The sequence below is a fragment of the Cricetulus griseus genome, chromosome 3, assembly GCF_003668045.3.
Source record: "Cricetulus griseus strain 17A/GY chromosome 3, alternate assembly CriGri-PICRH-1.0, whole genome shotgun sequence".
Classification (NCBI taxonomy): Eukaryota; Metazoa; Chordata; class Mammalia; order Rodentia; family Cricetidae; genus Cricetulus; species Cricetulus griseus.
This window is the reverse complement of record NC_048596.1, coordinates 96,491,277-96,510,250: the sequence shown is the minus strand read 5'-3', so window position 1 is coordinate 96,510,250 and position 18,974 is coordinate 96,491,277. Positions and strand designations below refer to the sequence as shown.

The 18,974-nt window shown below is 37.6% G+C and overlaps 1 protein-coding gene across 1 annotated transcript; it reads right to left on the bottom strand.

Moving 5' to 3' along the window:
* Window positions 1–356: 356 nt before the first annotated feature.
* Window positions 357–16,739, bottom strand: LOC100755916 (olfactory receptor 51F1). The gene is made up of 2 exons (XM_027407503.1): window positions 16,560–16,739; window positions 357–1,310 (listed from the first exon to the last, which is right to left on the bottom strand). The coding sequence occupies exons 1-2, from the start codon at window positions 16,737–16,739 to the stop codon at window positions 357–359; spliced, it is 1,134 nt and encodes a 377-aa protein (XP_027263304.1).
* Window positions 16,740–18,974: the final 2,235 nt, after the last annotated feature.

Below are 18,974 nucleotides of genomic sequence, written 5' to 3'. Positions count from 1 at the left end.
ACCATAGACTCTGATGACACCCTATAGAAGGCCTCACCATCCAGGGGGAGCAGAAAGGATATGTGATAGGTAGGGTTTTTGTTGGGGGGGGTAGGAGAGGATGGGAGGGAGAAAGGAACTGGGATTGTCATGTAAAACAATCTTGTTTCTAATTCAAATTAAAAAAATCTGAAAAAAACATAAAATGCAAAATAAGGAAGCTGAGAGATAATAGAATCTGAATAAGTGTTCTGGTGTTAAAGAATAAAATTCCATTAGAGAAGATTATTTTAAATCTGTTTGAATAGGTTATATCTAGATTCATATAACTCTAACATTTGATATATGATAATTGTTTCTCATCTTGAAATAAGTCTTTATGATTGCAAAACATGAGGTCCTTTGCAATATACAAGTCTGAGGATCGCTTTCTGAATCTGCTTTGTTTTCACACTGTAGATGATAGGGTTCATCACAGGGGGGATGAGCAAATACACATTCGCAGTAAGAGTGGGCACAAATGGTGGGGTGTGTTTTCCAAATCTATGGACAAAGGATAAGCTGATCAAGGGGATGTAGAAGATGGCCACAGCAGTGATATGAGAAATGCAGGTGCCGAAAGCCTTCTTCCTTTCTCTAGGGGATGCGATGCTGAGGACTGAGCAAATGATCAGGACGTAGGAGAGCAGGATAAAGATGGAGTCCACTCCAGCAGTAGAAATAATTGCAGTTAGTCCAAATGCACTGTTGATTTTTGTGTCTGAACATGAGAGCTTCATCACATCAGGGTGGAAACAATAGGAATGGTGGAGCACATGGCTATGGCAGAATGTTAGATGCTTAAGGAGAAGGACTAGTGGGGTCAAAATGACAGTTGCCCTAGTGATGACTGCAAGACCAATCTGTGCTATCCTTGCATGAGTTAGAATGGCTGCATATCTCAAGGGATTTGAGATGGCCACATAACGGTCAAAAGCCATAGCCAGGAGCACTGAGGATTCCATGAAAGTGAAGAGGCGAATGAAGAACATTTGTGACAAGCAGGCATTGAAGTTGATCTCCTTGGCATTGAGCCAGAGTATTCCCAGCACTGTCACCACTGCAGAGATGCATAAGCTGATGTCAGTGGTGGACAACATAGAGGGGAAATAGTACATGGGCTCTTGGAGAGTTGGCTCAGTAAGGACTACAAACAAGATCAAAGAATTTCCAGATAGCGCTGTTAAATAGAGGCAGCAGAAGGGGTTGGAGATCCAGGAATGAGCCCATGCAGGGACACCAGTCAGGAGAAAAGTAGGAGAGGTGGAATTATGGAAGAGTGGCAATATGGTCTGTCAAATCAGAATCTTGACATCCTGAATCTAGAATTTCAAAATTATTTTAGTTGACGTCTTATATGCATTCAGTAAAGTGCAGAGGACCTTAATGTGTGGCTTGATTAAGTTTGGCATCTATACATACCCAGCTAACTACTTTTGACATCAGTTAGGAGAACATTACCAGAAGGCTTCCTAATGCCCTACACTATCTATTGTCTACTCCAGCAATGATCTTTTCTAACTTCTGTTGCCATAATTACCAATTCCTGTTTTTGAACTTGATAGCATAATAATGCTATTTGTTAGGAGTTTTTCATTAAAAATTATATGCACATCTATCAGAAAGCTCAGCTATAGGTTTGAATTAAATTAAATTTATTCAGCTAAATTTATTTCACATTTATTATTTAGTGTTTTGTATAGTTACCAATCATTTGCTTTTAATTAGAACTTTTATTCTTTAGGGGCTAGAGACATGGCTTGGGCTAAAAGTGTTTGCTGCTTTTGTAGAAGACTAGAGCTCAGTTTCCTGTACTTATGTTTGGTTGCTCACAACTTCCTACATATCAAGATCCAGGGTTTCTGACACCTTTGACTGGGCAGTGGCCTCTTTGTACATACGGCACATACACATATATACATACATTAAAAATAATTAACAAGTGTGTCCTTTAACATACTTAATAATGGGTTCTATGAATAAAATGGAGTTTTATCTAATCTTTGCTTAGCAGTAATATTTGTTTGTAGTGTATAAATATGTGTTTTTAATAGATTTATATTTGATTATGTATGTTTTCTAAAACATGCTATTGTACCACAGTCAGGGCTTAGTCTAGGAAAATAATAATTTTTACTTGGATTTTTAGAGTATCAAATGGTAATGCTAAGTTTTGCTTGATCAATTTAGTAAGCAGCCTACAACTGTTTTCAGGACGTGCCTGGGATTTCACCAGTTAATGCCCATGCATCAAGCCTTCTCACACACGTTATTAGAGAGGAGGTGCTTCAGTTCTTATGACTCTGAAGCTTGGAATTCTTGTTTTGTAGTGCTGAAACCTTGCTTGCTTGTGATTATGGAACTTTCCTCTTCTGTAGCAGTTGTCACTGAGTCAAACTATAAGCTTCTTTGGTAACACATATGGTCTGGTCCTTAATCTGAAGTTGATCTGTTACAGCATGACAGAGATACACACCAATGTGCCAATGATGGTAGTGCTTTGCATCGATTTGTTTTGAGCCTTCTGATGAATTAGAGAGATATGTTTGTCTTCTAGATGGACAAGACTTAGAAGTTTGGACAAACTCTTCAAGTTTTTAAAAACAGGGAAGTGACCTTGAGACTCAGAGAACAGACTTTAGAGTCCCTGTTATCACAAACTAAACCACCTTGTCTGGTGACAGTGAGGACGACAATAATTGTGATATGATTTTGTTTCAATTAATAATATTATTTACTACAAATATATGAAGTAGATCTTTGTTGGCAAATATCAAATTACCTAAAATACCCATTGTCCAGACTTAAAACACATATTTTAGAACTGTGTACCTATTTTGTGACATGTAATTAAATTACTAGGAGTTCCTTTTAACAAGTAGTAGATTATTTGGCATAATGTGAATACACAAAGTAGTGAATTTTGAAAATTACACATTTACTATAAAAGCTAACACATTCTTCAAAATGTATTTTAAACTGCTTTAAGATTTCTATTGATTCTGTAGAAGACTTCCATGGTCATTTTAACCAGTTATATCTCTTTTTATAGATTTTTCATTTCTAATTGCACAGCAAACTTTTACATGTAGATGAAGAGTTTGCCTTTTGTACAAAGTGTTGTTTGTTACAAATTTAAACTTCTCAGGCTTTACAAGGACAGTACTTGTTCCATTTTTTATTTTAAGCATTAGTCTTCTTCAGACTAACATTAAGAATAATATATCCAACTAGCTTTTTTTTTTTATTTCTTCACTTCACTATCTGAATGTAAGCTCAAACACAGTATGACCGCATCAGAATTCAGCCTCTACATTGAAACTTAGCCTGTGCATTTTCTTTCTCATTTTTGTTAGTAGCTCTACATGAGTTATATGATAGTCTTACAGACTTATATCTGCATATCTATGGTGGCACCATAAGGCATGCTACCAAATTCAGAAATCTGCATATTCTCACCACCTCTGGTTTCTTTTTTGCATTCTTTTGTGAACTTAAAATACAATTGCATCATTTTCTCCCTTCATCTCCTCCCAGGTAACCCCTTCCCCCACTCTCTCAAATTCATAACCTCTTTTTCTTTAATTGTTAATCACTAATTCCTATTTTGTTGTGGTTGTGTGTAGCTCACATCATTGTCTGTTTTCAAAGACTTTCATTTCAGAAAGCATAGTGTGAAAGAATGTCTTTCTCAACTATTCTATTTCTGTGAAATTTTCAACACTGATAAAAATGAGCAAACATAAGATTTACTGCTAAAATTGATAACCAACCTAAATCAAATATCTTTGAGAATAACTCCTTTACATTAAAACATATGGAGATAAATTGATTTAAAAAGTAGGACAATTTTCCTTAGACCCACAGCTAAGTGTGGTCCTCAGACCTCATAAAGGAAACTTCTCTGTGCAGTAGAGACCATTGTACAAAAATCACAACTAATCAAAGTGCAGATATGTGGATCCCAGTCCCAGTGGATACATCTACAAAACACCAAGGCTCAAGGAAAATTGCAGGAAAGGGTAAGGAAAGATACTAATAGCCAAAGAATCAGGGACTCAGACTGTCTGACTGTAAGACTCTATCAGGAATGTTATAAGCTCTGCCCATAAAGCCTCACCAACATGACTGCCTATAAAAGATGATTTGAAAATGGGAATCAGTCTACCTCAAGTTCCAGCCATTCCTCTCTTGGGTATATACCCAAATAATGCACGTTCATACAACAAGGACATATGTTCAACCATGTTCATAGCAGCATTGTTTGTAATAGCCAGAACCTGGAAGCAGCCTAGATGCCCCTCAACTGAAGAATAGATAGAGAAAATGTGGTACATTTATACAATGGAGTACTAATCAGCAGAAAAAATCAATGGAATCTTGAAATTCGCAGGCAAATGGATGGAACTAGAAGAAACCATCCTAAGTGAGGTAACCCAGTCACAAAAGGGCAAATATGGTATGTACTCACTCATATATGAATTTTAGACATAGAGCAAATGTTTACCAGCCTATAATCCTCTTCACCAAAGAAACTAGGAAACATGAAGGATTCTAAGTGATAAATGAATGGACCCCAGGAATGGGAAGGGGCAGGAACTCCTGAGCTAATTGGGAGCATGAGGGTAGGGGAGAGGGAGCTGCCAGAATGAGAGCAGGAGAAGAGGAGTGGAGGAGAGGAAATGGAGGGGCAGAAATATTGAGTTGGGGGAAGAAAAGAGGAGAGAGAGAAGGATGAGAAACACCATATTAGCGGGAGCTATTATAGGTCCAAGGAGAGATCTGGCACTAGGGAGATTTCCAGAGACATACAGGGATGACACGAACTGACAATCCAGGCAATGGTGGAGAGGATAACCTAAATGCCTTTCCCCTAAAATGGGATTGATGACTACTTTTTATGCCATCCTAGAGCCCTCATCCAGTGGCTGATGGAAGCAGAGACAGACATCCACAGATATACACTGAACTGAACTCTGGAACTTAGTTGAAGAGAGGGAGGAATGAAGATCGAAGGGGTCGGTACCAGGTTGGAGAAACTCACAGAAACAGCTGGCCTGAACAAGGGGGAGCACATCGATCCCAGATGCTGTCTGGGAGGCCAGTACAGGACTGATCCAGACCCCTGAACATGGATGTCAATTAGGAGGCCTCTGCACTCTAAGGGACCCCCGGTAGTGGATTAGTATTTTTCCCTGGTATAGGAGGGGACTTTGGGAGCCCACCCCACGTGGTGAAGGGATGCACTCTTGCCCTGGACACATGGGGAAGGGCCCAGGCCCAGCCCAGGATGATGTGGTGGACTCTATGGAGCCCCCATTGAGGGCCCTAACCTGCCTGAGGAGTGGAGGGTGGATGGGATGGGAGGTAGGTCGGGGGGGGGGGTGGGGAGAGGGAGAGGGAGAGGGAGAAGGGATTGATATGTGAAACAAGCTTATTCCTAATTTGAACTAATAAAAAAATTACAAAAAAAGAAAGTTAAAAAGTTGGACCATTTATAAACTGAAACTTCCCAAATTTTAGCCAAGATAAATCTCTTTGCTTCATGAAAAATAAAACATAAATTAATGAGAAAAAACAATAAAAACAAAAGAAGAATCAATGAAAAAAAAAGATTCGAACAAATCAACAACAAAAGATCTGTTGAAGTACAGGGGGAAGCTCAGGAAGCCCCAGCTCTAAAAAGGCAATACTCTTATCACTTCTCACTTTAGTCCTATGAGATAGGGTCTGTATGAAGCTGCAACTAGGCTGGGGGCCATGAAGCCTCATTGAGCCACCTCTTTCTGACCCTCCTCCTCAGGGTTGGGGTTGCAGTGTGAACGGCCACGCTGGCATGAGTATTTGGGATTCAAATTCAGGTCCTCCTGCTTGACTAGGAAACCATCTTACCCACTGAGCTGTCACTCTAGTTTGGAAAAAAGTTTTCATTTAAGGACAGAAAGCAGGTTAGCACTTGTGTCTCTCTAGCATTGGGAATTGGACAGCATCCAGGAAACTATTTTGGGTGATGGAAAATCTTCTAAAATTGGGTGGTGGTGGTGATGGTTTCTCATAAGTAATAAACAAAAGTTCAGAAAATACAGCTTTATCTAAGCTTTAAAATAAAAACATGAAATGCTGCAATGTTTCTTGAGAATGAAACAAAAGCAGGCAAGAAAAAAATGATCTAAAATGATTGACAAAAATATTTGTCAACATAGAAAGATTTGCTGTGGTTTCTGCACTATCATATTAGATAATGACATACATAGTTGAATTTAGTTCTCATCTGGAAACAACAGAGTCCTGAGATATAATTACAGAAAAAGGTCCAGGTAAACACTAAGTGGACATAAAAACCGGTAATAATAGAATGAGGTAGTAGGAAAAGGAGTTAGGTAAACCAACTTGATAAAAAAAACACAAATGCAAAATTTATATTGAAATTATTTCCTGATAGTTAAGTAAGTAAATATTAATAAACCACAGAAATTTTAGAGCAAAATTCAGGTAAACATTAACATAATTACAGAGTGAAAACAGGATTTCTAATAACAAAACTAAAGCTAAAAGACTAGGCAATAAAGCTTGAAGTGTTTAATATGGTAAAATGTGAAGATTATTTTATAGCAAAACATCTCCTACCTTTAAAAAACTGATTGCAGAGTGATAGAAATGATTGAAACACACACATCATTCAGTTAGATAATATGCTTATGAAGAAACAATGAAACATGAGTAATCATTTCTGCCCCTGGAAGTAACCCCTCACCCATACTCCTGTAAGTAACCCGATAAAACACACTGGTTCATGAAAAAAATACAAAAGCCAAATACACATAACTACTAGTTAATACAGGATGATTTGACTTCAGCAACAGGCAAAAGAATGACAATGCAGCTTCAGAGTGAAGGATTTATTGAAGGTTCCTCTGAAGGAAGTAAGGGACCCAGTGTGTGAACCCAGGTCTGTTCAGTGTAGTCATTACTGTACTGCATTGTCTTTCTGTGGTTCAGAATTAAATTAAAAGTATTAATTCAATGGGTGCTCTCCAGGACCCTGAAAGGAATAAATGTGCTGTAGAAATATAGATCAACTAGGAATGTAAGTTACTAATGATGATGGTATGCCCATATCTGTACTCAGGAGTTTCATTATTACATGTGTCACAAATACATTAACAGTTAAAGACAGAATATATCTTTCAAAATGTTGTGTTTAATTAGGAATTTTCATACCTGTATATTCATTTACTACAACTACTTACACATGCGTAGGTGAAACATCTACAAGGAATTTAAAGTTTCTGAATAGACAGTCCCACGGAAGTGAATGGAACAGGGGTCATAAGTGTAGTGAGGAGTTCAGAGGAGTTGAATGTTATGGGCCAAGTAATGGAGGGCCTTACCTTTAACAATGTGGAGAATTATGGGTGAGTATGTTGAAGGAAAAACACCACAAACTTTGCAGTGGTCTTTATACAAACATTACAGGCAGAGAAAGTATGGTTTCCTACCAGAATGTGGCTGGTTGTCTGGACCATTAAATGGAGGCTGGAGGCTTCTCTTACTTACATAGTGTAATATATGAAACCCATTCACTTGTCTCTATGAATGGAGAGTCTTTATAAGGAGTTTTGGTGATAGAATCACTGACAAAGCTGGAATAAACAAGCATATGGGATTTCTAGGCCACGTTTTTTACTTCTCACTGCTATGTTCCCCTGGGATGCTTAGCTGATATCTGCGCTCATGGGGGCTTAGACATATGGAAAAGAACCAAACAAAGAACACAAACATAGACACAGAATGTTTATACCTTAGTTTTAAAAGTTTTAGATGAGGATTGAGTACTTCTTAAACAATCTCTGTATTTCTTGTCATGTGTATAATTGGAGTAATAGAAACTTTGAAAGGATTACAGTTAACAGTAGCTGCATAGTGTGTATGCATTTCAGATACATAATGCATGCCTTAAATATCTTTTAAAATGAAGAGATGAATCTCCAAAAAAAATGACAGCTTGGGAACTCAAGTGAAAGAAACTTATAGAAGAAATTACTTTTATTCAAGGTTTATATACTAATTAAATCCTGTCCAGTGGTTAAGGCTTTCTAAGTAGTTTTAGGTTATCCTATTTAATCTTGATTATTTATGCCAAGCATAGGCATACCGTTTAATTTATGTTTCATACTAATGAGCATGGTGTCTGACAAACAATATACCACCCACAGTGTCTGTTGAATTAACTTATCCTTACTGTATACTTTGATCACATTTTCCCCTCTTCTGATCCCTCTGAGATCTTCCTCCCCACTCCTCATCCTTTCTTTATATTTAAAAAACAAGCATAGAAAACCCAAAAACCCAAACAACAACAAAAACCAAGACACACACACACACACACACACACACACACACACACACACACACACGGGAAAACAAAATATACAGGCAAAAGACCAGTAGGACAAGAAAACCCAAACATGAGACAAAGGGTCTACAAAAACACATTGAGCTAGGCAACTGATACCCTCTTGCAAACAAAAATAGTTTTCTCCAATGTATTCTCAGTGCGTATATTAGTCTCAATCTTAAATATTTCAGACTAGGAAAGATTATCATGGAAATAAAGAAACTAGAATCCATTTTGTTCAAGTCTGTTTGGGCCATTAGGTTAATAAACTAGCAAAACTGATGCAATATGAGCCAGGAGTATTTTAACCTATGCTTAACATTTTATTTTAATTTAGAACTTACAGATGCATTCATTTTTCCATGTTGAGCTTTTTTATGAAGCTCTAAAACTGGAAGTCCATATTATTTTCCTTGTAATTAGCAAATACTCAACAGGACATGTACAAGTCCCATTATGATAATTATACTCATTGAGAAATGATATAAAAATTGATGATAGCTGCTTAATGGGTAGTGAGGCACTACTGGTTAGAGGATGATCTCTGTGGGTCCAGCTGCTAGAATTGGGTGATATAGTTGGAGGATAGGCAATTGGCTAAAATATTCCTGCTGTTGGGAGAGGCATCTTAGAACACCAAAATCTCTGTGGAGCACAAGCAGAAATCCAGAAAATCTGTCTTGATAATACTGGTATCTGGAAAAAAAGACACCACAGCTACAGACATTTGTTTTCTTATTTGCAGAATAGAATGATGGTACAGATAACTATCAAAAAAATCTAATGTTACTATATGGTCTTGTGACTTAGTATCTTCTTTGTAGGTTGATTTGTGATACAGAGAGAAAAGAAAAAAAAAAAGCTTGGGATTTTTCCCCCAACATGTGATTTCAGTATAAGATCAATTGTGTATTTGCATGGATGAAAATTCAAAAATTCAAATGAGAAATGGATGAAGTTAGGGGCTCCTGATAGAAAATGTCTATAACAAGAAAATCTGCAGAGATGGAAAAATGAAGCCAAAGTGATAAAATATATGAAGAATAAAACCAAAGCAATTATATTTTTGCAAGGTCTGAAATCAGTCTGAATGGTGTTGTAGAGAGGAGTCAAAGGTGACATTAATAAATTCAGCTTAGTTGGTCAAACAGGATGGCATATCAAAAAGGAAACTAAAAAAAATGTTATTTGGATCAAAAAGAAGTTTAAACACAGAGACAGAAGTCTGAGAAATGTTCTGTATCTTCTGAAAGTACAGTGCTTTAAATGTCTTATATTCTTCACTGACAACAGATGCAGCATGCAGCATACAAGGAAAGCTATATTGACTTGAGTTCACTTTCTGAATTAGAAGAACTGATGAATTTGAAGGATTCCATGTAGATTGTCTAGGAAGATGTGGTTAGAAATGTGCATTTTAACATTTGTGTGGAACAAGTGTTGAGAAATATTCAGTGAATGAATAATGAACAATAAGGACATAATTTGCTAAATTAGTTTTGAACAATGGATTACTGCCAAATCATAGGACAATGAGTGCAAAAAACAGATTTAAGTTACTATTAAGATTTTTTTCGTGATTAGTTTTGCATACTTTAATTTTCCTAAATTGTCACAGATTAAGAAATGTTAGCTTTCTTAAAAATTTAATAGTTCACATGATCTGCCATTAGCCAAGTTTTAATATTAAATGAGATTCTTAAAACAATGATTGTCAGAATAAGCAATTATTTAATATAACAAGCATGAGGATTTTTATGAATAATCTATAAATTATGTATAAAGGATTTTATTGTTTCTTAGCCTAGTAACATAAATTTTTAATCTTTATTGTTTTTTAATTGTTACTTTAAAGTGTCTGGTCCTGCCCCTGATGGCCAGTAGGAAAGGAATGTCATAATAAAACATGTATGAAGTTGTTTTGTTACTCCTATGAACAGTGATTTTGTAGGTATAAATGATATTGGGTATTTCTTTAGCAAAATATTTCCCAAAATTTTCAGAGAGGCTAAGTGAAGGTTATTAATTTGTCATATATCATCTGTCTTCATACACCATTTTCTGAGCATTTGATATTTTAAGGGAGGCACATGAAGACTAAAAAATGGCCTATCATTAAATTTCTCTCAAGAAGTCCATAGATTTTTCTGGTTTCTTTGTCTGAACGTTTGGTAGTTTGACCCTTTTTTGTTTCACCTTATTTATGTTCCTATTAATTTGATATACTTGACAGTTGTTAATTGTTCCTTTCACATTCACAGCAATGAATACTAATGGTCCTGGATCATCATCATGTGACATAATGACTTGTTTTCTGTGAACTTCTTCATGGTTTGGAAACTAAATAAAGCCCATTCCCAGAAAATGCAGGACTGCCCTGATAGGGGGCTTTGACTTGAAGATGTCTAATGACTTTGAGTAGCTATTTAGAAATAGACAACAGTTTAAGATTCTATTTCTACCAAACTGTCTATGTACTATACTATTGACCATTGACTCATTTCTCACTACTATGAAGAATTAAGGCTGTTGCTGCATAGTCAGGGTTAGAAAGTCTTATATCTGGGTTTGGGACATTCACTGGGGACACCCTGTTATTAATGAACATTGAATAAAAGAGAAATTTTTGGAGAAATGGGGAGTTTTTGTTCAGTGTGTGTAAATTTCCAGTTACACCAGATGAACAAATTCTAGGGATCTGAGAAGCAACACAGTTCCTGTGGTTAAATTATTTAAATTATTTACATGTATTGAAGATGTAAATAGTTTATTAAGATAGTAGATTTCATAGTACAAATTCCTTCCATAAAATCAAGGCAATCAGCAACAACAACATAAACAAAAACTCAGTAGAACACAATAGAATGTTCAGAGGTGATCATTACTGAAAGGTTCAGGCTTTGACACTGCCCTTTAAGAGACAGACCCTTCCTCCTGACAACAGTCAGGGCATGCACAAGAAAATGTGCTATGTCATCACCACATCACCCATCACCCGTGAGGACTCTGGGCATGCGTTGAACCTCAGTGAGCATGCGCAGTCTTCCCTTTAAAAGTTCCAACTTTCCTGCTCACTCTCTCTTTGCTTCCTCTCTTTATGCTCTCTCTCTGCTCACTCCTTCTCTGCTCTTCTCTTCTCTCACCTATGCGCTCTCTCTGCCTCTCTATGGCAACCGACCATGGCAGTCAGTCATTAACCCTGCTCCTCTTCTCTCTTAGTCTCCCTACTCTGCTGGGCCATATAATAAACTAGTCATCATGACTCATCTTAAAGCTTTCTCTTTTCCTCTTTTTAAATAAAAACATAACAATTACCATTTTTATTTGCAAAACTTCAAGGATGTATACATATGTAAATCTCATTAAATTTTATGCATTAAATATGTTATTTTTTGGACATACCAGTTATACTTCAACAAAACTTACAGAAACACACAAACATTTGAGCAACACCATATTAGCTCAATAGGTTATCTATATCTATATCTGTTTATATCTATGTCTATATCTATATCTATACATATATATATATATATTCATATATATGAATAAGAGGCTACAAATTTAAGGAGTAAGGGTGACAAGAGGAGTTTTTAGAGGAAATGTTATGAATACATTATCATATGTGAAAATTTAAAGTAAATAAACAAAAGAGGAAAGGGACAATTTTATAAGCTATAGCCTATGGGAGAAATATAACCAAGGTCTTTTATTTTTTTTAAAGTAAAGAACTAGATTAATCTAGTGTGTAGAAACCTACATCATGGGAAATGGTTCAAAGGAAAAGAAATCCGGTAAAAATCTGGTAAAGGAGCGTAGTGGTGAACATAAGTTATGATCTCAGAGCCAATTGCAGTGGAAAGAACTATTGATTTTTGTACTAAAGCTTGGTTATTGAGTCTTTTTTACTGACTGGACAGTTGACACCCAGAAGCATAGAAATGTGATAGAATGAATATGATGTATAAATGGGTCCAGTGGTTATAGAGGTTCATTGCAACTCACTCATGTTGTTTGTTGTATCAGTCATCCTATCCACCTATTGAAGAATATTTTGTATTGCTTCGCATTTTGCTTGTTTTAAATAAAGCTACTTTGAATACTTTCTTTCTTTTTCTTTCTTTCTTTCTTTCTTTCTTTCTTTCTTTCTTTCTTTCTTTTTTGAGACAGGGTTTCTCTGTGGCTTTGGAGGCTGTCCTGGAACTAACTCTTGTAAACCAGGCTGGTCTCAAACATTCAAAGAAGAGCTAATACCAATACTCTTCAAATTGCTCCATACAATAGAAGCAGAAGGTTCATTGTTTAATTCTTTTTAGGAGGCTACAATTACCTTGGTACCCAAGCCACACAAAGACACAACTAAGAAAGAGAACTACAGACCAATATCCTTCATGAACATAGATGCAAAAATACTCAATAAAGAAGAAAAACCACATGGTCATCTCACTAGATGCTGAAAAAGCCTTCAACAAAATTCAACATCCCTTCATGATAAAGTTCCTGGAGAGATCAGGAATAATGGGAACATACATGAACATAATACAAACAATCTACACTAAGCCAACAGCCAACATCAAACTAAATGGAGAGAAACTCAAAGTGATTCCTCTAAAATCAGGAATAAGACAAGGCTATCCACTCTCTGCGTATCTCTTCAATATTGTCCTTGAAGTTCTAGCTAAAGCAATAAGACAACAAAAGGGGATCAAGTGGATACAAATTGGAAAGAAAGAAGTCAAGCTTTCACTGTTTGCAGATGATATGATAATCTACATAAGTGACCTGAAAAACTCTACCAGGGAAGTACTACAGCTGATAAACACCTTCAGCAAAGTAGCAGGATACAAGATTAACTCAAAAAATCAGTATCCCTACTATATATGGATGATAAATGTGCTGAGAAAGAAATCAGAGAAACATCACCCTTTATAATTGCCACAAACAACATAAAATACCTTGGGGTAACACTAACCAAAAGAGGTATAGTCTTTATTGGATTCATGATGATGAACCCTGGGCCTCAACATTATATATATAATTAGTTGTAATGTACTCTCAATCCAATTAATCACCTCCCTCTAAGAATGATTTGTATTTGCTTCAGTGTCTATACAGCTTCTTGGATGATTTGCCAATCATCATCATTATTGTTTATTCATAGCATTACAATTACTACTGTTCAATTTCATTTCTCTACTATGAGATCATAGAAAGTATTTGAGAAGAGAGAGATGTTTCTTTTATCCTTCCTTTCTTCTCTCTCTCTCTCTCTCTCTGTCTCTTTCTTTCTTTCTTTCTTTTTTTCTTTCTTTCTTTCTTTCTTCTCCTTCCTTCCTTCCTTCCTTTTATTTTTGAGACAGGGCTTGTTTGTGCAACAGTGTTGGCTGTCTTAGAACTCACTTTGTAAACTGGCTGTTGTTGGTGCATGCCTTTAATCCCAGAACTCGGGAGGCAGAGGCAGGCAAATCTCTGTGAGTTAAAAGCCAGACTGGTCTACAGAGCGAGTTCCAGGACAGGCTCCAAAACAATACAGAGAATCCCTATCTTGAAAAACCAAAAAACCAACCAACCAACCAAACAACAACAACAAAAACAAAACAAAAAAAAGAGCTCACTTTGTAGACCAGGCTGTCACCGAACTCAGAGATCCACCTGTGTCTGTCTCCCAGTTGCTGGGATTAAAGGTGTGCACCACCATTGCCTAGTGAGAGGCATATTTCTTACGAGTATTATAATCCCTAAGAAAACACCTGATGTTAAGAAATAAAATGTTGACAAAGAGTAAAGTGAGGGATGAAAGGAAGATTGTTCCCATCTAGGTACTTGCCTGGTCAGATAATCTACTCTGTGCTTGGAAAGATCTTGATGAAAGCTTTATGGATTTGTTTGGTCTTTATACTATATACAATAGGGTTCAACACTGTGGGGAAGAGGGAATGGAGATTGGGCATTAGGGTGTGGACATACGGAGAGACATTATTACCAAAGGATGGACAAGAGACAAGATGATCCAGGTCATATAAAAGATTACAACAGCACCAATACAAGAGACACATGTGCCAAAGGCCTTTTGCCTTTCCTCTGGGGAGGTAATGCTGAGGATTGCTTTGATGATCAGCACATAGGAGAGGGATATTCAGGGAATGTCTATACTTGTCAGAATGAGAGCAACTAACCCACAAATGCAGTTGACTTTGACACTTGAGCAAGAACACTAGAGCACATCTTGGTGGTAGCAGTAGGAGTGAAAAAGCATATTAGGGCCATAGAAGGACAGTCCATTAAGGAGTAGGAGCAAGGGTATCAGATTAAACAGCATACATACAAAAATCATCACCCCCACTTTGGTGATCCTAGAGTTGGTAAAGATCCTAGCATATTTCAGGGCCTTGCAGATGGTAACAACGTGGTCAAAAGCCATGGCTAAAAGTACAGATGATTCCATAATGGTGAATACATGCAGAAATAAAATCTATATGACGCATTCATTAAAGCCGAAGATCTTGGTGTTGAGCCAGAAGACATCCAGTGTTGTCTTGTTTGAGACAACTTGAAGAGAAGAAATAGTGATGCCCATGTCAGTAGCAGAGACCATGGAGAGGAGGAAATAGTACATGGGCTCATGGAGACAGACATCTCTCACCACCACGTAGAGGATAGTGCTGTTTCCCAAAAGGGTGATCACATAGAGACAGCAAAAAGGGATGAAAAACCAGACATGAAAAGCTTACAGTATTGGATTTCCAGTCAAGAAGAAAACTGTGGAATTGGAGTTAATGGAAAGCATGTTGGTCTGTGGGAAGTTCCTGAAATGGCACAGCCCATGTTAGAATTACTGTTTCCCAGTCATTCTGATCATTACTAAAGTTCTTGTACATAATAGAGTTCTTACAGTTATTTCAGAGTGAGATCCTATCTGTCATGTTCATTTTCATTTAAAGAGTAAGTTTAGTTATTCCATTAAATGTAAATCTTTCTATTTAAAGTTATTGTTTGCCCTCTAATTATCATACTTATGTGACAGGAACTGTAGTGCTGACCTAGAGTACTTGACATCAGGCAGAAAAAAATCAACAGTGTTAGAAAATTCAGCAATCAGTGAAATAACATATCCTATATTTTAAAAGCACAATGCATCACTCATGCATACAATTCTCTTAAAAAGCAAAAACTAACATCTAAAGTTCTGACAGTTATATGAGAGTCTAAGGCAAGAGAGAAATTAAAGTTGGCTTGTATAAATATACTTTTATCAATTAACATTTTCTGGACTGATAAGATACTTGAGATATATTGAAAAATTGAGGCGATATTGTATTAATCTCACAAAACTATTTTAAACTTAATTTTCACCAAAACATAAACTATTATAATTATATTTCACTTAAGATTAATTTGAGAGTATTTTTAATCCTCACTCAGTCAAGAGAAAAATATCAATCAAATATAGTAATTCTTTTAGTTAAAAATATATTAACAAAGAAGCAAAATTTGAATATTATTGATGTTTTGGCTTCCTTGAAGCTAGATACACACATGTTTCCTTTTTTCTGAGGCTGTATTATAGCTTGTAGTGCTTTGGTCTTTACCTAAATTATAATATTCATCAATGATGAAATCATAGATAATATTTTGGGTGCTTATTATAATAGTAGTTTTGTGTTTTCATAAATTTTGCATATGAGGCATGTGAGCCTTAATTCCTTTATTGTAGTCCTGGATTGTAGGGGATGTTGTAGCCATGCCTGCTTAGGGGCTGGCTACAGGTGTGCCTGACCACACCTGCAAGGGTGACATAGGGAAGGCTTAAGAGTGAGGGACACTTATGTGGAAGCCCTTCTTTTGCTTTCATCTTTGGCTTGCTGTACTTACTGCTGCCCTGCCGGCTGGCTAGGTCACCCTGTAAGTAAAGCTTTTCCCTATTAAATTCCCTTGTATTTTTACCTGACTCTGTATTGGTAATTTCCCACATTATCTGGTTGTCAGAAGCAGGATCTTGTAAACCTAGGCCCTATTTGGAAGAGTCTGCAGGTCCCAGGCTGGAAAAGTGCTCCCTCTCTCCACAGGTGCTCCCAGCTCTCAGCTGACCTGCCCTGCCACATAAGTGCTTTCCTGCTGCACCTGAGCCTCTCTGAACCATCACCCAGGTGGGAGAGTTCTCCAGACCTCCCCACGGTTTTACAGCCTCTGTTTCTAGTGGCCTGGACTGCAGCCTACCAGAGCCCAGAGGCCTCCTGCCCTTGAGCTGAGTAGGACTCAAGAGTAGGCCTTGGCTTTCAGCAGAGCCTGTGGCTTTCCCTGGCCACGGTGGCCGTAAAGCCATGTCTATTTCAGTGGTTATGGCCACCAGGCTGTACATTCCCAGGTAAAGCACAGCTGCCTGTGGGACCTCAGCTCCACCAATGCCGCCATCTTGACTGACTGATCACTGCCAAATGCCTCGTGGAGTAACTGAATGCCTGCACCACCTGCTGGAGTTAGAAATCATCAGGTAAAATCATGATGGAATATTTATCATTTGCTAAAATTGGTAATATTTTTGCTTATTACGTGAATTCAATGTTTGAGGAGGAAGCTAATCTGCCACTTACCTGCTATATGCAGTAATGGCAGTTAGCTTGTGGTACAAATAATATTACTAGCCAGAGGTTTCAGAAACAGGGACAAAGATAACCTCACCACCTGCTTACAGGAAGCAACAGCTTTATGCAATGAGGTTTTGGAGAACAGATTATGTCAGGCCACAATTGTGCAGCAAGTGGAACAGAAGTTGGATGATAAGTTTGACTCTGTGTCCAATATGCTAAAGACAGAACTGTCTCTTACCCAAGATGAGATGCAGCGTATTTATGATAAGATAAACACAGAGAGATCCTCCATGTCTGAGTCATTAGAGTCTAGGCTGTCAGAGGACTGTGAATATCTGTAGCCACCTAGAGACTCAGATAGGCTCTGTGTCCCAGAAATTAGATGCAAAGGAAAGGTTTGAAGAATAGGACAATGCCATTCAATCAATTATTGAAGCATCTAAGGTAGCAGATCACAGATTTGAATCTAGGTTTGAATGTTTGGAAGATAATTTACAGAACAGGGCTATCAGATTAGATAGGTCCATTCGATCGATTGCTGAGGACTCAAAATCAGCAAATCATGACCTCAAATCTAGACTCCAATACCTAGAAGGCAATTTCCATGCCATCCAGATGCTGCCTAAGGATGATCGTATTAAAGACCTAGAAACACATATAGAGGAGCAGTTAGGGCAATTTACAGATTTCCTAACATGCTGGGTATCTTTTATGATGCAGGAAATTGAAACTTTTCATGAGGATATCATTACTAGGCTTAAAGATCATTGGGATGCCTCAGAGACAGAATTACTCCAATCTGATGCACCTACTCCACCCAGGTATCATGACTATTCTGCTAAGGTTGTTACTCGTACACCATTAGTCTACCCAGCTACCATGGTAGAAAAGCCAGCTTCTAAGAAACACCCTCAGGAACGGATGGCTTATGAATGGCAACCTATACAGCTGAAGGATCTTAAGAATATTAAAGAATCAGTTGTCTCATATGGTCTCCATAGCCCATATGTAAAACAGCTATTACATTCATGGGCAACCTTTAACAGGGTGATGCCCACAGAGTGGGAAAGACTGGTGGCAACTGTGCTTGAGAATTCTTGCCAAAGCCAGTGGAAGGCATTGGTCAGGGAAGCGGCAACGTTCCTTGAGCGTCAAGGCATAAAGGATGTTTATGAAGCCCCCTTAGATAAGATTCTTGGTGAGGGTATTTATGCTAACCCATAGGCTCAGGTTGAATATGACGACCAGATACTGTCCCAATGCAGGAAAGCAGCATTAATGCCTGGGATAAGGTTCGTGAGCCAGGAGACCGCCTAGAAGTTTATACCAGAATAGAACAGGGACCTACAGAACAGTTCCAGGACTTCTTACAAATGTTAACTAGGGCAGTAGAATTACAGGTAACAGATCCAGAAACAAGACAATCAATTATATATACAATAGCTTATGAAAATGCAAACCCAATATGCAAAAGAATACTTTTGCCTTTAAAGATCAGATCAGTTCTGCTAGAAGAATGGGTTTTGCATGCAGCTAACATTGACTATAATGTGCAAGATACTGGAGCTTGGGTAGGAGAAGCCATCTCGAAAGGTTTAAAAAGGCAACAGGAGATTAAAAGTTCTAGAGGTGAGGACGCAAGGGCTTCTTGGGAAGGAGAAGCACCTTACAGAGGTCACCATACGTACCAAGAGGCCAGAGTTTATCAATAGTATGAACCAGAACCTTAGGTAGGAAGAGCCTTCCCTAGGAGACCACGAAGGCACCAAGAACCTAGATGTTTCAGCTGTGGTAGAATGGGACATATCAAGAGAAATTGTAGACAAAGGAATTCTAACAATGCCTCATATGGAAGGCCACTGCCTTCTGGATTGTGTAGAAGATGTGGTAAGGGCAGACACTGGACCAATAAATGTAGATCGACCAGGGACATGCAAGGAAACCCGTTAAGGCCAGGAAACACCTAGGGG

What these genes read in the sequence shown, in the direction of transcription:
- LOC100755916 (XM_027407503.1), bottom strand. Translation starts at nt 16,739, where the DNA reads ATGGCTTTACGGCCACCGTGGCCAGGGAAAGCCACAGGCTCTGCTGAA. An exon ending in TGGAGAACTCTCCCACCTGG is followed by an intron (nt 1,311 to 16,559) that starts GTGATGGTTCAG and finishes CTGATTTGACAG; the next exon opens with ACCATATTGCCACTCTTCCA.